At 33.6% G+C, this 20,206-nt stretch overlaps 1 protein-coding gene across 2 annotated transcripts in view; it reads left to right on the plus strand.

The window, feature by feature from the left end:
- The first annotated feature begins 1,121 nt into the window (after nt 1-1,121).
- Nucleotides 1,122-20,206, plus strand: part of LOC109538216 (homeobox protein Hox-C4a) — a 34,183-nt gene continuing 15,098 nt past the window's right edge. Inside the window, exons 1-3 of one of the 2 annotated variants that reach the window (XM_048670248.1) lie at nt 1,122-1,208; nt 3,752-5,204; nt 15,952-15,984. In XM_048670248.1, the coding sequence (XP_048526205.1) occupies nt 4,484-5,204; nt 15,952-15,984 (754 nt within the window). In that variant the 5' untranslated portion in view covers nt 1,122-1,208; nt 3,752-4,483. Of the gene's footprint in view, nt 1,209-1,270; nt 1,370-3,751; nt 5,205-15,951; nt 15,985-20,206 lie in introns of those variants that run through there. The other variant, XM_019905363.2, reaches the window with a different exon arrangement.

Below are 20,206 nucleotides of genomic sequence, written 5' to 3' on the forward strand. Positions count from 1 at the left end.
TCTAACACAAATGTGGTTTTTGCAGTGCAATTGGTGAAAAAACTTCATTCAAAACTTGACCTTAGCATGCAATCCATGAGAGATTCTTCTCAATTTGAGGAATGGTTTAGCATTTTTGTGCTCGGGACACATGCATCATTACTTAGGACTAAATATTTGTAAAGATTACAGAAAAACTATGAATTCTTCCTGACGTTTATCAATGAACCAACTGGCATCTATGGAGGATTTTTTTCAGAGCTTGTTTGCTTGAAAGCGTACACTGATTTTATGATCTGATTTCATCATCATGGAATTTTAGTGTAGAAGTTTGAAGAACTATATTCGCACAATTTGCATTTAATTTTATTTATTGGTTTTCCTTCAACTTGACTTTTAATACGTAAAAATTGTGCCCTGCATTTTCCATGCTTTTACATAGTAAACATTTGTCAAACCCAATGGAGCATCGTTTTCATTCAAAATCTTCTAACTGAGGGTGCCATATATTTTATACTGTTTCTGAAAAATCGCAGAGATTCAGCAACTGGTAGTCAGTATTCTCTTAATGAACTAGCCAAGACAGCCATGTTCGGCTTTTATGTCCTTCACCTAAATGAACGTAGCATTAAAAAAACACAAATGTAGGTGGCATGTGAGCTCTATCTTTCTGTGCATAAATCAACATTGACTTAAACATGGCTGTATATTTTAGATAGGGAAATGAAGACCTTCACCCCTGGCGCGTAAGTAGATAATGTTCATCCCTCATCTGCGTTAAAACTACTCTAACGTACGCCCTTTTAATTGCTGATCACTTTCCCAAACAGAAGTAGCCGCCTAGTGAAAGCCTTCCAGCATAAATAAGATCTCTAGTTAAATGAGATTAATGTCAGTTCGGTGCATTGTATAATGACCAAATAGAAGTTTCAAACGTCCGGAAATGAAGACAGACCAAAATCGTTGGGGCGTGTTGTCATCTCAATCGTCATTTGAAAATCCAATCAATCACGAACCGGATACAAACTTCTGCTTCATGACGTCATGAGTTGATCCACTCTTTGCAATCCTAATGTTTTATTTCTGAACGGACTGCTGCCGCCATGTCACTGCTGAAGATGAAATATGAAAGCAAACGCCAAAACGAATATAGGTTTCAAATTTGAGGGGTAGTTAATGGCTTTTCAGATTCACTTTAAAGTGTGTTTGTGAATCAGATTGTGTTTCAAGTAGGTACTTATTACGCTCTAAAATTTGAATTATATTTAAATTAAGATGTGATAATTTGCTTTGAAGACTGGCTTCAATTAGTTTAATGAAGAATGGTTAAGCGAAAATCCGAGAAAAATGAAGCTCGTAAACCAACTTGATCGACAGTCGGCAAAGTATGGTAATTCCTAACCATAATAACCCTAAGGCCTTTCCACTTTCAGAAACCAATAAAATCCTCAAACCTCCTAAAAGCAAAGCTAGCAGATTTTGTCCTAAATTTATAGTTTATTATGATAATTATTAATTTTTGCTATGATGATAATACCTAAACAGCTGGCAGGGAAAAACTGAAGGCGTTTAATTATCTCGTCATCTTCAGTAAGAATTTGTTTGGAAACAGTGTTTTAATTATACCAAGTCAAAAAACATTTTTAACAATTTAGTTTGCTGACATGAAGTTTTCGTGTTATTTTTTCGCCTTTCGTAGTTTCCAGACAATCCCGGATTGCAAATACACGTTTTGAGACGTATTCCCGGATACGAGGCCTACAAAGACACTTCCCGTCATCTTGCCGGCAAGCGATTTCTCATTCCGGGTTTAGGAGGGACCATTGTGCCGGTTAAACTCACTGGATTACTCTATTCTGCTGTCAGGCATTCCATTTATTATAAAATCAGAAAAATCATTAATTTTCTGTCGATTTGTCCGTTATTACAGTTTTAAACGTGGCGGATTTAGACCGCACCTATTTTTGTATCATTTAAGTGAATAATATGTGAGATTAATGGTTGTTGAAAGCATTTTTTAAATGTATCTACAAATTTTTAACAAGTTACCCCGAGACTCATGCATCAGTAGCTTAAATGGTCTTACACTACTAGAACAAGTTACAACTTCGATCAAAGATTTGTTAGAGAACTTAACATATGTAACTATTATATTTTGTACAGTTAATTAATTCTTTTTTGACTAGCAAGAAATAATATGGGAATGTAAAAATAAATGGTGAAAATATGATTGCCATGAAAATAACACCATCCAAATCAGATAACAAAAATCAGGAGAAACAGTTTAAAAATATCCCGCTGGTGCCCTTAAGAAGCTTTCACAACTTTCACCTTTCTTCATTTGCTGCGAAACTAATAGTCCCAGGAATGCGAACAATTTAACAAATACTTAAACATCACTTTTCTAAAAACGTCTTACGATACTTGCAAATTTTGGTAAGCTTGTTTTTTATGTTCCTTACTTAGCAAATTGAATTTCAACTTAAACATGATAAACTCGTCTACTTATAGTAGACTTAATCCGTAAGTCATTTACTAGGCTATGGTTTGTACACGCACACTAAATAAATTAAATTGCAAATTTCAGATAATGACAACATGTTAAGGAAAACATAAAAAAATATTTTAAATTTAGAAAATAAATAAAATATTGGCCTGATTGCTACTCTTGACAAATCGCAAGAACATTTGCTACCAAGTTAAACACGTAATTTTAGGTTTTGAGCAAGTTTAATCTGATCCAATATAACATAAAATTATTTCTTCAAATAAGCGAACAACCTTAACATAGTTCAGCTAAAACTAAACTAGGCATAAAATCAAAGAAGAATTAGATAACAAAATAGTTAATAAGAGGCACAAAAATGTCGAAACAAATCAATATTTGATACCGATCTATATTAAAATTTACTTTTTATTTCATGATTAAATTGATTTCACGAGCCAGTGAAGAACACACAAAAATACACTAAACAAAGGGTGAGAGTCAGTTGCACGTATTGATCTTTGAATACCAGAAAACTCGTACTTAATTGGTAAGTAGTCTACAAATTTTCATTGGAAAATCAAATACTGATTTTCCAATGAAAATTAGGAACAACCCTTTAATGAGGGGATTTTCACTGAAGCCACTATTTAAAATAAAATAGGAGAGAAATAGATTTAAATTAAAACAAGCTACATTAATTCTAAGAGTGGCTAAATCCATTAATAAATCCAAAAAGTATTTCGAAAATAATAGGAGGAAAACAATTAAGGTCACAGTCGGGGATGTGACTCTTTCTCAATTCATGAAAGTCAATAAATTAGTTGCATGGAATGAAAAACTAGAACAAAAGAAACTACAAACTAACAGTGAAGAAACTTCATAAATGTTGTCGATTAATCAATAAAATATACCTAAAACAGACAAAGCCCGAAAAACATTTCTAAATGTGAGACCTAAAACAGTTTAGCACTTTTAAGCAGATGATAAGCACACTATTCCTATCGACAGTTTGGTCCAAAAATAGTCGCAATTTTCGTTTGGCACTGAACTTACAATTTCAATTAAAATCAAAGTCCCTTCAACAATTTCACAATTAAATACTTTAAATTTCACACATTTCAAACCAATGTGTTCCTAGCCTTGGTTGCATTTACCTTGCACGTTATGTAGACCCGGTCGGTTAATTTATATGCATTAAAATAGTGTGAATAAGAGTACTATGTAAAAAGATTAAGATCAATTTGCCAGCGTAAAAGCCTTCTAATTAGTTAAAAACATTTCCAGGCGAACAACATACAATCCGCCATCAAAACATTCTCAGGCACACAAATAAGGAGGGAAAAAAACGCCCAGAGAGAGATGGAGGGACGACTAACGCACTCAAAAAGCTTTTGTATTGCACAGACTGCAAAACATCAGACCGAATCTCCCCTCTCTATCCCTCCCACGTTCCGAAAGCACACTGCGCTCAACTGAGGTAATGTGTGCGATAAGTGGCAGGCCAAAATGGGTGGAGTAAAGAACGGGATGGCCACTGAATTTTGTTCTTCGAGTCAGTTTTGTCGCGACCGTCTGTGGGGTACTGAGAAGATCTCGGAACCTTAGTGAACATTTCGAATTATTCCTTGCGAAAAGCTGATTGAACTCATATTAGTGAAACCAGTTGAACTTGTTTAACTACTGACCACCAATTAACGTTTGTAAAGTAATAAAAGCGGAAAGTTTCTGTACTGCATAAACAACATTCTTGATTTCTTGAATATTATTCATTCTTGGAATACGGAAATTTGTGAGAAGCCCATCTAGTAGTGTGCACAGTGAATATTTGCTTCACACGTTCCGCGCTGAATCGTCATCCATCATGCTCAGTGACGTCATAACACAGGATTGGTTGTCGGCCTGTCACGTGGTTAGTTAATTGGGCTCGGTGGGCGGGAATACTGAGTGGAGTGGGGCAAGAAGGGAGGTCGGCTCCCGACCAGTCGTTGCCTTTCGAGGATTCCGGTAAAATTATTAATGACTATGAACTCGTTTCTGATGAACCCTGTTTCGGGTTATCAACAACCGCAACACATTTCGCCGGGTGTTGTGGTGGATCCAAAGTTTCCACCTACCGAGGAATATAGCCAAAACAGTTACATTCCGGCCGCGACTGAGAACTTTTTCGGGAATACTCCTCTGAACCAGCCGCAACATATCCAGTATGCGTATCATCACAATCCCCATCACCATCAACCGAGCTACGGAGCTTCTTTACCTCTATCCAACTCCGGTTATGGTGGTTATGGTAACTATTATCATCCTCAGCTGCATCATCCAGCTCCTCCGCTTCACCAAGCTCGACCGGTCCAGCCTCATCATGAGCCTCAAAATTCACACCTCAATTGTGCGTCGTTACCCGATGGTCTTCCAAACCATCCTCCTCCAACCACAACACCATCAAGTATCCTACACAATATTACAGACATTATTTCCCCAAATGTTTCCCAACCCAGTGATGTGAACAGTAGTGTGTGTAGCCCAGCTTCTGTGGGGCATGGACAAGATTCCAGAGGCTCACCGCCCACCCACTCCATGCAAGACTTGGGGTTGAGAATGGAAGATGGGTCTGACGAACAGGACGAGCTGGATGATGGTCAGGAAAGTTCGGTTAATAATGACGAAGAAGACGACGACGATGAGAACGGAGATAGGCAGATATACCCGTGGATGCGGAAAGTGCATGTCGCTGGAGCATGTAAGTATTAAGAAAAGCAGAGGAAAATTCTGCTGCTAAGACCTGAAAAAATCAGTAGCATGGCAAAATTTCCTCCTTGCCTATTACCTATACTCGATAGTAATTGAGCAACTAAAGAGAGTAAGCCGTGACGTAAACACGAAGATTATTATGCAAAAAGACGCAAATATATCAAGAAATTGTAAATGGGCATTAGTGTGTCTGATGATGTTTATTGGAAATCTAAATGCATCTTCTTTTATGGAAAGGCAACACAATTTTAAAGACTTCCAATGCGAGAAGTTGTCCAAAATTTAATCATTTCCACAATCCAACAAAATATTAAGTTTTGCTTTAAAATAGTTTAAGGAACTATTAACGCCTCATCTAAATGCAGATGACTGAATAGAATTATTAAAAGATACGCATCCACAGATGGCAATCATTCAATTGACATTTTTACCATATGAAAACCCTAACACATTAATATCATTCTCACGTTGAATAGAGAATTTGTAAAATATTTAAAGCTCGTCAGTACCCTTATTTATATCCCCTGTGGTCTGATCTTGAAACCGCATCACGTTCAAAGGGACAGCAACAAGAGAATCCGAGATGGATATAAATTGCCTATCATTTGTTTAAATGGCTGATCCTTTCAGATTTTGAAGAGGCACTTATTTTTTATTTCCAACATTGTCGCCGTCATATGGATGGCCTTTTCAGGTATAACAATAGGATGTTTCCTTGAGGTTAACGAGATGCTGAACTGTTACAAATTATCGGTCATTATGTAAGTGAGCCATTTAAATGCGTGCTATTTTCGCACGTTTCTTTATATTGATTGTCCACCGAATAGACGGATTATTCAGATACCTTTTGGAAAGTATCGGCTGTACGTTCGGGGAAACTTGGGTGTGCAATACGTAGTGGCAACATGACGATATTTGCTCTAATTTTTAACAAACTTTTCGGAGTTAGAAAATTGCAAAATAATAAGTAATCAATTGGGAAAAAAAGTATTGAATGAATTTTGAGGTACACTTAAACGTCTTAACATCTCTCATATAAACACGAAAAAACTTCATTTAATGAGCTTTATCGGCGTGAGAGTAAAAGAATATAACACAAAGTTCAATTAGCCCTTTACCTGCTAAGAATATTCAATCAATTCCAGACTCCCGTTGTCAGAGGAAAACTGAAACATACTAGTCATTTTAGATTAGGTTTTCAATTTTAATTATAGTTCTGCATTAAGACTTACTAAATTTGAAGTAAGACTCTAAAATGAAACAAGCTGCTTGGACTGTATTACTGGTTATTTGAATGAAAAAGTAAGTCGGTTTTCCTGGTATTCAGAAGAAATAATTTTCCTGCCAATTTGACCAACTAAAAATGAAAAGCATAAAACTTCGATTTATCTATGATTTTTAAAATGGAGGTTTTAAACTATTTATTTATTTTCATATTTTAACTATCAATTCCCTAATCCATTTCTTTATCTTTATTGTATAGTTCTTTTTGACTACAGGTAACTTTAAAAACGCAAACTTAACTACCCATAAAAGCTGGCTTTAAGATAGTCATATTTATGTGTACAGAATTCAACTTAAAAATAACCGCCAAAGAAATATTGTTACTTTTGTTTCGAAATATTATACGTTTCTTTGACGAATGCTAAAACACCGTCAGTGGAAAATCACACATGTACCCAATCTCATCAGTACAGTCTCATTGTTTCATACATTTGTTCTATAAAATCATGAAAAAATTAATCCAAGTGTTCATAATTAAGCAGAAACATGGCCTACTTCTAGACAATTTCCACTTGTCTCAAGTTGTTTTTTTTTCAAAGCTGAAGATTTGTAAGATTTGTAAGATTTGTAAGCAAATCTTCAGCTTTGAAAAAAAAACAACTTGAGACAAGTGGAAATTGTCTAGAAGTAGGCCATGTTTCTGCTTAATTATGAACACTTGGATTAATTTTTTCATGATTTTATAGAACAAATGTATGAAACAATGAGACTGTACTGATGAGATTGGGTACATGTGTGATTTTCCACTGACGGTGTTTTAGCATTCGTCAAAGATTCTTCTCTCATTCTCTCTCACACTTGCGTCTGGATTCGGGGATCTAGCATTATTTGTACATCTCCATACTATATCGGTTTTTTGTTTTTTATGTCATCTGCCATAGAATGAGTTATTTCCATGATTTCTCTCACTGTCTCGTTTGTCATTCGTTCTCTTCTCGACATTCCTGCCGGTCGATGCAAAATATCTATTTAGGTTGCTTTTAGGTGTTTTTCTATGGTTTCTTTCAGTGGCCACAATTTGTATCCGATCCCAAATTAAAGTTCGAAAGACTTTCCTTACCCAAACTAAAATGCTTTGGAATTGTTTACCAAGGAACTGTTAATGCGGCTAAATTAGAAGACATCGACGCTTCAAATTAAATGTTAACCACCAAGTTCATCAGATCTAAGCATTTTAGCTTATTATCTTATATATTGACTATTCCATACATTGTTGAGTGGTACATTATTTTAAACAAAATCTAGCAAATAGCTATACCTATATCGAACATTCTGCTCATCCCATTGAACACTGAAATAGAAGCTACACATAATCATTTAATTTTTCTGAATTAAGGTTTTATTGGAGCTTGAAATAAAATATACATAATATAAGAAAAACGTTTGAAACCTTATTGGTTTGGTTCTTTGAGGTTGATTTCCATTATCCGTTTTGATAACACCTAACATTTTTCGTCTTTCTTCATTTTTTATACATGCTACACAAATACGAGATATATGCGTGCCCATACTTTTCTAACGACAAAAGCGATTTCAGTATTTTAATAAACGGTATTAAAAACTAGAGGAAGCTTAAGATTTTCGTCATGTTTCTAAGCTCCTAATAACACCCAATCTTGGGATGCTAGCGTTCAGCTGCTCACTTTCGTTGGCCTGGATGGCGCTCCGGTTTTCAGCTGCTCTGTTTTCCATGTCCATTGTTGTCTTGAACCTTGTTGAAATTTCCACTTTTATTGTCCAAGCCAAGGTATGGCCTATGAGATACAGCTGACCGGAGGAAGCGCTCTAAAGCTGTTATTTCGGATTTTGTTTCACTTGTATTTATTGTATTTATTCATTTCACTCATACGTTGCCACAAGTTCTACAGAACTCAAAAATTCTTCTTTCGCACGTGAGCAGCATTTTGCAACAAGCAATTTTCAAATGGTTGTATCTCCTCCATGTGATTTTTTTGCCCTTTTACTTCTCTCTACAGATTTATATCGGATGATCTGATTAACTGTCTGCTCGAACAGAGCTAACTTTTGTATCTTTAGTTGAGGGTTTTTATACAATATATGTACATATTTTATAATCTCCTCTACTTTATATACTAGGTATGTACTGTGAACACGATTGAGTATTACCCGTAGCACCTTGCGAATGCACCTCTTAAATATAAAAAGCATGCCTTGTTTTTAACTTGCAGATATATTGAAGCAAAATGAATTTAATTCGAAAACCGGCTCACACAGTTTCATGACTACCGTAAATTACATTTGTGACAGAGATTATACATAATAATAATAATTTCATTACGGTGAGCATTATTGTTTTCAAACCCAAGGCACCGATTTCCATACTGCGATCTTGTAGAATATTTTGTAAATTTCAACGTGTTTGTTGTACATTGTAAAATGCAACTCAATGCCAGATCAACATAATTCGTTTCACATTTTCAAACCCTTTAATACTCCGACCATCGATGATTATGAAACAAGTCGACTTTGACTTATAACGGGAATTTAATTACTTAACTCACTACTAAAAAGCCAGTACAGAGCAATTGGTGCTGGAAATTACTTTTATTATACACAAATTGTCATCATTCTTGGCAGCCAAAAGTAACGTGAGCATTTCGAGATGCAAAAACCTTATCGCTTCGCTAGAAACAAATAACGTTACAAGATAATGGGTTCAAGCGGAGAACACTTATTGTTGAAACTGAGAAACCCAACTGTTTAAAAAGGTTGTTGGTATTTTATTCTTGAAGTTATTTTTTTGTTTAACTAATTATATAATTATATAATATATTTTTGTACAGAGTCAAGATCGACCGAAATGTCAACCAAAATATCGAGCAACCAATTTCATAATGAACCAGTATTCGTAGTACCTACCTATACAAGCTGAAAAATGATGATATGGCGAAAAATTGCATTGAAATTGCTATCTGCATACAATTTGAATTGATGATCAATGCTACTTTAGAGGCTTATGCTCAAATGACTCCTCACACAATCTAGCACCGATCATATCGATTGTATATATCCATATCATATTTGTTTGTATACACGGGATTCCAAAACTTGATTTTAGAGATTTTAATGTATTATCTAAATAACAATCACCGTTAAAGGTTTTTTCAATTATTCGTAATTTAATTTTAACTGACTAAACCAAACCGTGATTTTTTTCTCAGCAGTGCAAGAATAACATTCCTTAAATGCACGAAGCATATCAAAATCACTCGAGCAGATAAATTAACAAAAACCGTCAAGTAAACTGAAACAACGACCAAAACTTCTTATTAACCTAATGTATATTGGCAATCCTGTTAAAAAAACTGCAAAATGCATTAATCTAATAAAACAAGCGTCTCGATTAAAACTGAAAAAAGAGGCGCCTGCCTTATAGCCTATTAAAAACTTTATGCCAGTCATTGGAAAAATAGAGAAGTAATATTAATATTTATGTTTACCTGTGCCATGATGCAGCAGTTTTTTAACGCTTTTTGGATTAGTAGTACCATCCGGAGACGGTCTAGATATTTTGTGCGAAGTTTAATTAACTTTGCTGTTCGCCCTTCATGGTAATTTCATTTTTCGTCAGTGGAATGTTCTCTTATAGATTTCGCTTTTTGTATCGTGGAATTACTGGCTGATTCAGCTGGCGCTTTTTTAATGTCTGGCGTACCTGAACGGCCATGGATATTTCAGTATTACCAAAGTCGCTATTCTTTTTAATCCTTTTCTGGCCCATACATGTGGGTTAAAAAAATATTTATTTTCATCGTTCTGAAGCCAGCACTTAAGCTTTGCTTTGAAAGCAATTTTTTGCAACTGCGTCTCGTGATTAGTTTTATAAAGAAGATCTTACGCTTACAGAAAAACTTGGAATACTCCTCTCCTCTCAAATAATGCAACAATTTTTGCTGAATTATTTTTTGCAATAGTTTATTTTCATTTCCCCTCATTATGTCTGCGTGTGTCCTCCGTATTGCAGTTTGAGTTTCCTAATTATAGAAGTCACTATTTCGTTGTTTTGTTCATGATCATCCTTTGCGTAAATTTCCAATTGTAATTCTGTCCGTCGAACATATTTTCTTAACATTTCGGTACATCCACATTTCAAAGGCATTATACCTATATATTCAACTTTCTATATACACTTTATTTAACGGCAGTCATCGGTCATCAAGCCACTCTAAGGTTCCTGTCCTCAGGTTTTTATGATTAAAATTTATTTACCAAATTACCTGTTTTAACTATTATTTACATGTTTTAACTGTTATCTACATGGTTTAACTTCTCCAAACGATTTGTTTAGCCATGTTGTAGACCTACGCTCTGACAAACTAAATTCGACAATCAACAACAATTACAAATATTGCAGAAAAGCGCCCTTCTGATGTGAATCTTAAACGAAATTCCTCGAAGGATTTTAGAGAGGAGAATTACCACAAAGAACATAATTTGGATTTAACAGATTCTTTCCGAGTTAACGTAATTTGAAGATTTTCATATGAACGTTCAAGAAATTGTTCTACCTATGTGTCAAACCTACGGAAACATTTTGTTTGCTATTTAGTTCCAGTAACAAATCCATTTGTTGAATTTCATTAGTTGCTCATTTCAAAGACAATATTTCATCTTGTCTGTGCTAATAGATCTGTATCGTGCTACAAACAGGATGGAAGTGATGAGGATTAATAAAACATTAACAGTTATCGTTTATGTAACGCGAGATGAAGCAGTTTTAAAGCTTTTATGATTGAAAATTAAAAAGTATAGTTTAATACAATAAAATTCAACAGTGTAAGAAAACTTCCTTTGTGTTGTTCGAAGCCTTCGAAACTTATTCCGGCTTATTTAATGTATATTCCGGCTCTTTCTGCAGGTTAAATTACCGATTCAATTAAAACTAGTGAAACAGATTAATACATTTTCTACTTTTTGTAAATAATTTTGTAATTTGCCTTAATCCATTCTTTGCCCTTTGTGCTCTTAATTATTAAATTTTATTTCGTCAGTATTTCCAAATAGACCAGTTCTAACTTTCACCGTTGTGCCCGATTCTCTGCAACTGACTAAGCAATTTTTAGTGATGTATAAAATTAAGTACAAGAACTGCATTTTAATAGTATGAACAATAAAAAATATTTATTCTGTTCTACCAATTTAGGCAATAAGATTTACGAAAATTAACTTACCATTCCTTCACACACACAATATTTCGTTGTGAAAATTACCTTCCTTTTCAAATGGAATATTACTAAGAAATTGATTAATTTTCATTAGAGAACAGCTAGAACTCACTGAAAGGAATGTTTTGTTTTTATATTGAAGTATTAAAAAATGTGATAACTTTACAAGACTTGTGATTTTTAGCTTCAATGTCCCCGATGTTTTATGATTTAGAAAAGCTTTAAAACGTAAACTTTTAAACTGCCGAAGCATAATTTTTCTACATATTCTAAGTTTTCTGCACGCTTAACTAACAATTTTGAAATTCTGTGACCAATGAACCACGTAACTCTGTTGACTAAATTGAAATTAATTCATATAATTAGAGTAGCGCGATGATATTTTAAATTAAAACATTAAATAACAAGAGTCACATTTGAGCCTTGACCATATAGGTTCATTTATATATTCTAATAAAAGTTGATTAGGTATTTCAAAAACTATTAAAGGTAAAAATAAAATGCATGAAATGTCTTCAAACCCATTTTGAATGTAGAAGGTTTTCGGTGATGCAATGAAAAATAAAAATATTTTATTGGCTGATCAAGTACGTAGTTTTCATGGAAAAAAATTGTAGTACGGAGTTTATCAAAAAACGTGTAAACTTTTTAAGTTTAATTGCAACCTGCATGGATTGTTTTTTGGATTTTTGAAAATGTCTGACAATGCTCCTTGAATTTTACAGATGAAGAATGCTCAATGATAGATGTTGCTGCATTATCGAAATATTTATACATTTTTTACGCAGAGGAATCAAATTATGCTAATTTGTTCGAATCGACAGCATCGAATTCATCACCTTGTCGTTATAAGGCGCAGACGAAGCAGTTATTTGCTAGATCACCGATTGTGACCTTCCCAAACCCGTCAGAAACGTCCGAACATTCGATATGCTACCCCACAGGTCGAAGAGATTTCTCAAGCACGATAGACGCAAATTAGCTCTAGAATTTCGACCGCACAATACCTCCTTAAGTACCTCCAATTTATTATCCTTTATTTGCTAAATGGCCGGCGATTTATAAATTTGTACCTTGTTGTGACCGCTGTTGGGGTATTTTGGCTCGTCCCATTGTTGTCGAAGATGTTAAGCAGTTCTAAATTGCCGTTGAGAAAAAATATTGAATCCCAAATACTATCAAAGCCATTTCATACATGTGGGAAAATTGATTTCTCGGTTTCGTTTGTGTGGAACTAACCGCTATTGAAATATGTTAAAACATTCAGCTTGTTCTCAGCTTTGCGAGCTTATTGCCGATATATCTAATATGAAGTTATTCTCACTTGAGATCGTATCCTTCAAAATTGCTAATTTAATAAATATTGCAGTGGCGTAGGTCGGTTTATCCTGTTTTATTTCAGCATTGAGTAACTGAGAATGTAACAGCAATCGTAACAGAAAATAAAATATAATTTAGCGGATGTGCTGGAAGACATTACAATAACCCTTAAAATTGTTCAGCTGAATATTATGATTGCCAATTGGTTCCAAAACAGGCGCCTACACATCCTATTTAATTAAAATATTCAAGTGGACTTTAAAAAGGTAATAACGTAGTCAATTCAATTTCAAGGCTTAATGTCGGTTGTCTGGGCTGCTAATTGGCAAAATAACCATTCATGACGTCGCCAAGATCAGTAAACTTTAGTACAAGTGAGTTTTATTTGTTCATATTCCATTTCAATTATCTCTTAAGGCAGCGTCTTGCATGAACACACCAAATGTACAAGCTGAATTATGTGCTGATTGGCTTAGACAACCCACAATAAATTTTGAAGTATGCTCCTTACAGCATTTTTAACTACAGTTTATTCTTTTATTCCAGCAGAAAATTTTCGATTTAAAGAATATAGCGAATTCACAAAGAAAAACATGAACGAAATGAATATACATTTAAGCCGTAATTATAGAACATCTGTTAATACCTATATTAATCTTATTTACGACTTGCATCAATAAAATTTGCCTATTTTCAACAAGTAAATATGCGACACTGACCTACTTCACTCCATGGTTGGTTATTTATCAACAGCTACCACAAACCGGCTGATTTCACAATTTTTAATGGTGTTTCAGCCATGTAAAATCCATAATTACAGTGTTTAATTAATAGAAATTTTCAATAATTTACTAAGTATTCAAACGAACTGAAACGAAAAAAAAACTGCAAAAAAGCAAACGAATCGTTAATGATCGCTTGAGTTTTTCCACAGCCAACACAGGAAAAATATTTTGATTCAGTGTCTTAATAGTAACCTTGAATATGATGAGAAGCTTAATTAATTGCTTCTCGGTTGAGAAACGTCGGGCAGATGGATCAGATAAAGGTTTTACATGCTTTTTTGTACATGACAAATCGAATTATTTTTAATTAGTATGGAACTTAATTAATTAATTTAGAATTGCTACATATCTATTAATAAGACTTATTTCAAGTTTTCCCGTGACAGATTTTTTTTATCTTAAACCAAAACCACAAGCACTTAGAAAATGTATGTTTCAATAATAGGCACAAATAATATACGACAACCTATAAATGTACACCATATGATATTAGTCTACTTATCTGTTATTTGAGAATTTTCTAATTTGTTTAACAAACAACCTCATCCATTAGAATTCACGTTAACAAACGTCCTAGTAACTTCCTAATTCTTGAATATTATAAGTTTGTCATAGTAATCCAATGTGTGATTTTGTGCCAATAACTCAACAATATTTCAATGGTATCCGCATCATTCACAAAATATAGTACTGCTTAAGTGTAGCAAAATAAATATATTTCATGCATAGTTATGAAAGGCATTGGTGCTTTTGTTAGTGTCTTTAAGTCAGCGCGTTCTATGTAATGGGAAATTGAAATAAACTCAGCTCACATATTTCAACATTTGTTCATCACATAAATATAAATGTTATTACAAATACTTAATGAAACAGGACAAAACTGTAAACAATCGTTGGAATCTTAAATACTAAATACAGAACTCAAGTGCTCTCCGCAGTTCGAAAAGATGTTAAAATTATATCTGATGATCTCGTAAAAGCAATTTTAATTTACTATATGACAAGTTCACACTTTATGCATTGAAAACCATATAATTTATGTTCCTGGAATACTTTGCAGGGAATGACTCTTAAGAAAATGAAAATTCACCAGTAGTGATAAATATGCTCATACAATCGCAAATAATTAATTCCTGAAATAATCTCTGCAAAAAAAAACAATATCCTCCTAAACGGTGTTCGTCTAGAACCGCCTCAATTCGCGTGTTTCATTTCCCACAAGTTATTGCTTTTACCAAATTGATTTTTTATTAATTTGAAACTTAGCAAGAAAGCTGTTGTGGTATTACTTAAGTACAAACCGCTTTTATGCTAGAACTGGAGAAGTAAGCCTTACAGACTAATAAATTTCGTATATCTACATTTTATTTGTTAACAGAAAATGTGTAACCCAAATATGAAAATGAGTGTAGAATTACACAACTTTCGGCATTTCCGATATGGACATAGATTTAATATAATAGATAGAGTAGCCGATGTAGATGATTAATTGCCTCCAAATGATTTTAAATATTATTCTACTTAAAATAATTAGTTGTCTTTTGAGACATTTTGACTGCGACGGGTTTGAAGCACTTTTATAATAAGAAAGCCTTCGATCCACATTTTTTAAACATTAAAACCAGTGACTGTGTTAAAATTAATTTAATTCTGGCAATATCCGGTATGGAAACCAGATTTATTGTTTCACGTGTGACTTTCCACTAATATGGAAAAGAGTGTCTAGATATGTCTTTGATAAAAAAACTGGTTCTTAACTCAACTGAAGCAGACAAGTTCTTACAAGTTTATTGAGCTCGTTTGCATTATCTGACCGTTTTAATAACTGACATAATATTTCACTCAGCGCAGTAACTGATTCCATTATTGCCGACATTTTACTAATGTGTAAGTTTTGAATGAGACTGTGGGTACTAAAAAGTAATTTACAACTAATTCGGCATAAAACGGTCCAATGCCCTGCCTCAATTTGATACAATTTTGGATTTTATTCAACCAATAACAATAAAGAATAATAAGATCAAACAACAAATATTATATACTAGGCTAATAAAGTGGTTCTTTCCGAGATAAAACCTCTAAACTACATCATATAAAATCATATATTTACTGTTATTAATTGTGATCATGATTAATAATTGTTTTTCATTTTATCTTTCAGTTTCGAATGCGCATGAAATTTCGTCTAATGGCAGTAAGTTTTTATTGTTTTAACCATCACTAATGCTTTCCAGCAACTTGATATTTTCGTGTTCGTAATGTGTTCATTCACGCGACATGAAAATATTAAGTTTGCTATCGCTTTTTGGCTTTGCACTCATTCTTTTATTTGCCTATTTTTGTTTTGATTTCTTCTAATACTAGCAACGGCTAATAGATGTGGGTATGGCACACTTTCCATGTGATGCATGCTATCTGAAATAATGGTATTAGTTTCTGTCTTAATATTTACTTATATCCAGTCTCATCAATTATTGGACTGTTAGATTAAATGTGTCACGTAGTTGGCAAATGTTAGTCAAAGAACGATTTGATAATTTAATTTTTGAAATTGAAGATCAAAAGCTATACATTATTTTTCATGTTGCCCTCAACAATTAATATTATAATATCAATGGATGAAAAAGCAACTCTTCCGGCTCTAGTTCAGAAAATTACAACTTCCAGTTGCGCTTTTACAAGGCTTTGATTAATACAGGATTAATAATCTGTTCTAAGTTAACAAGTAACAACTCTGATAAAGTAGTTACTTTACTACCTGTGACCAAGTGACCTGCAACTTACAAAACTGGAAAACCAATGCTATGGATTTTCTTAATTTTTATTTTGTTTTCAAGTCCATCCATCTACATAATAATTTCACAAATCAGTTAGTGCTACAGACAGTACCTGCGATTTAAGTAAATTCACTATCATTATATTGAGCGAATTAAACTTTCACCCTCTTCATTATTTCTGACGAGAAAGCGTGTAGCTTTTCAAAGATTCATGAGTTTTCACACATGAACCTACTCAAAGAATTGCGCGACATATTTTCCTGTTGAAATCAAATGAATTATTGCGTTTCACATTTTTTCAGTTGCGGATTTGCCTGGAGATATTGCACATACTGTCTAACTTAGTTATCATTAATGCCAAACATTTATTTAATAAATTATGTGGGAAAATTGCAATGTTGGTTAAAACAAATAATCCACATACTGACGTACTTTTATAACTCGTTTGTATGACTGATTATCATCAGTATCAAGTGTGCCAATATGCAAACGAAGAACCATTTATTTTCAATGTGTGTCTTTAATAGCTTACGCGATAAGTGAAATGGCATTTGAGGCGCCAGTAAAGCTTTGAGCTCCACTAAAGAGGGAGAGTGTTCAAATGCTCAGCAGCTGGAAAATTGCCATGGCGAAAGAGCAGCAACATCTCCTTTTTTTTGTTTAGTGTCCAGATTTCTAACAAAACCCTTCTGGGGTCTGCAATCGGATGGCTGTTTAATTTAGTTTGTTATTAAATATAGCAGAGTCATGCTGAATGTCCAATTCCATGCTGCCAAGCAAGATTTCTTTAGAGGCTTTTTTTGCCGACCATGTCGCGACGATCTTCATGGTCTCATCATGGTCTCGCACAAAAATGAGCATTTTGTGGTACAGTGGCGCTCCAATACTAAATCAAAACAAGTATGGAAGAAAATACCTAACTTAAGAACGATTTTTTGCATCAGGAATAATCGCCGGTACTGCCAAACTTTAGAACATAATTCTTCAATGTTGACTCCAAAAAGTAACATTTTATAAACTGTCAAGTAAATGTGTTAACCTGCTGTTTCTTTTCACAAAAATTAAGTATAAGATCTCACATATTTCGAACAAAATTCCGCTGTTGTTTGATGAAAGAATTTTGATATTATACATAATTATCCGGATTTCAATAGCAAATTCTCAACTAGACTCATTATTGTTTTTAACCTGAGACATATTTGTATATGTAAAAACCCTATTATGTTATAATTAATTTATCAAGAAAAAGATTAAAAGAGCTGTCCTTAGATACTGTTACTTTCCAAAAAATTTAAGGCTTTTTAATGCAGGTTTATTTCCAAACCAGCTTTTGAGACCATCTTTTCCGATCCACATTTTGAATATTCGGAAAACCCGATATGGACAGATTTTCCGGAGAATTTAATGGCTTTAACCGAAACTTTCCTCAACTGGTAGAGAAAACGGTTTTCGGACCAACTGCTTTTTTAGTATACATTTTTATATGTTGAAGTTATTTATAAACAAAAATCTATTAAGAAGGGAAGAAGCAGATGTGTACACAATGAAGAAACCCCAATCAATCTAGATTTTTATTTAATATAGAGTGTGGGTATTCCATAAACAATCGATTACATAAAATATTGTTTGATTTGAAAAATCTATTAGTCTAGGCTTATTCTAGTTTAAGAGTCTTACTTTATTTTAGTTGACTAGTTTCACCTTTTACAATCATCGAACTTACTTGCTATGTAAAAGTTAATGAATCTGCTTGAAGTCGTCGTCTGAGATTACGAAGTTAGAATAAGCAGAAATCGTATTTCTCGTGAAGAGAATCACATAATATCAACCTCGCAAAAAACCAGGTTTAAAAAAAGTCTAAAGTTTTCAGATCTTGGTACGCTGTAACTCTGTTGTTTCAATTGTTTTTCTTCCACTGCGAAAGTAAATTTTGCAGCTCAATTTTCGAGTGGCAAAATGTAATGATTATTCAGCTTAATTTAGGATTCTAACAGTATTCTTTGAAATTACTTTACTGAACGCCACTGATTTCTGTCGGCATCCTAATTCCCAAAGAGAAATTGCTGTTCATCGTCAGCATACCGACGGACTCGAACATACTGCACATTAACAATGAGAATCGTCTTTATTGTTAATTCTATCTAATTAAATGTTATTCAAATATTTCCCCCGCATGTGTGGCAGACAGCGGTACTCTCTTATGTAAAGAGGTGGTGACAAGCTGAACATCTACAAGATGAATATACAGTTTCATTTTTTTTATTAAGTCGTAGTAGTAATTGATTGGAATGGGAATTCTTTGAGTTTCAAACAGCGGTTGGATTTGCGTTGATTAGAATGATTGCGCTTTTTGCAAACGGTAATTACAGCGGCAACTTTGTAAATTGGTCTGGGAAACTACTTACAATAATCGTTGCGTTTACACCAAGGGGGAAACGTTATTTCATTTAAATCTAAATGCGGATAAAACGTGTTTTCTCCATGTTCAATGTTATTCTGCCAACTTCATGGATCGCAATTAATTATTTCTTAAATATGACTCAAGTATCATTTGTAGTGTGTCAATACTACTGGCCATAACAACTTTGATGAATGATGCTCATCTTGAAAGGTCAACTTTTGGTGACACAAAAGTTATTGATCATTATTGCTTACGTCCTAAGTCGTAACTTACGCCGAGTCATAACATATTGGAGAAATATTAATGTTGCACGTTTCAATTTAAATTCAGAAATACATGCCATCAAAGTTTTTTTATTCCACCACGCATGCAGTAGGTAATATTAATTCGTCTTTTGTCAGTTCTCACAGTATTGATAATATTTCGAATAACACAATTTGAGAAAGTTAAATAACAAATTTCAAAACATTGCCGGATAATTTGTTAATCGAATATAAAACCATTGCACAACATGTAATGCTCAAAAGTACTGGATTTAGACTATTTAATTAGACGAAAGACTATTGATTATTAACATCTGAAAGAACATTTGATTTGATAAAACCGACAGGAACTAATATGAATAAATCATTAAGAAGAAAGTTGCGAGTACCGACTTCAAAAATTAACCACCTAACATTTTTCCCTGATTGAGACCTTTGAGCTGACAGACAAGACTCTGAAGAAGAATGCTGTAGTAAAGTATTCTCTTCAACTGAATTTGAATAATTAAGCACTGAATGCAAAATTGCATATTTTTTTTTTCAGCATACCCCGTTTCCAGCAGGAATTTTTTTTAGTTCAGAAAGCCGATATTTAATCTGTAATACTTTCGCAGCAAAAATATAACTTTAGTCAATTATTGTGATATAAATTCCAATTCAATTTTAAACAAAAATGTGTTGTCAAGATCCAATGCACTAAGAAAAGGAAATAATTGGTATCACTTTCAATTCAATTGACTACACTGCAAATACATGGCCTCAAAAGCTTTCAACTTTCTGTATAGTTTATCAAGTGCTCCCTTTTGCAAATAATTCTGTCTCGAAAAAAGCTTTTGAGCCGTTTGAAACTTTACTTTCTGAATTTATACTTATTTTACAGGAGATTCCAAACGAATTACTAATATGCGAATATACGAATTTGTTTGAAATAATCAAAAATCCTAGAATATCCTCCTAAGACCACACGTCATGCTG

The sequence above is a fragment of the Dendroctonus ponderosae genome, unplaced genomic scaffold, assembly GCF_020466585.1.
Source record: "Dendroctonus ponderosae isolate FM_Combo_2020 unplaced genomic scaffold, Dpon_F_20191213v2 Dpon_F_20191213_1, whole genome shotgun sequence".
NCBI classification, from domain to species: Eukaryota; Metazoa; Arthropoda; class Insecta; order Coleoptera; family Curculionidae; genus Dendroctonus; species Dendroctonus ponderosae.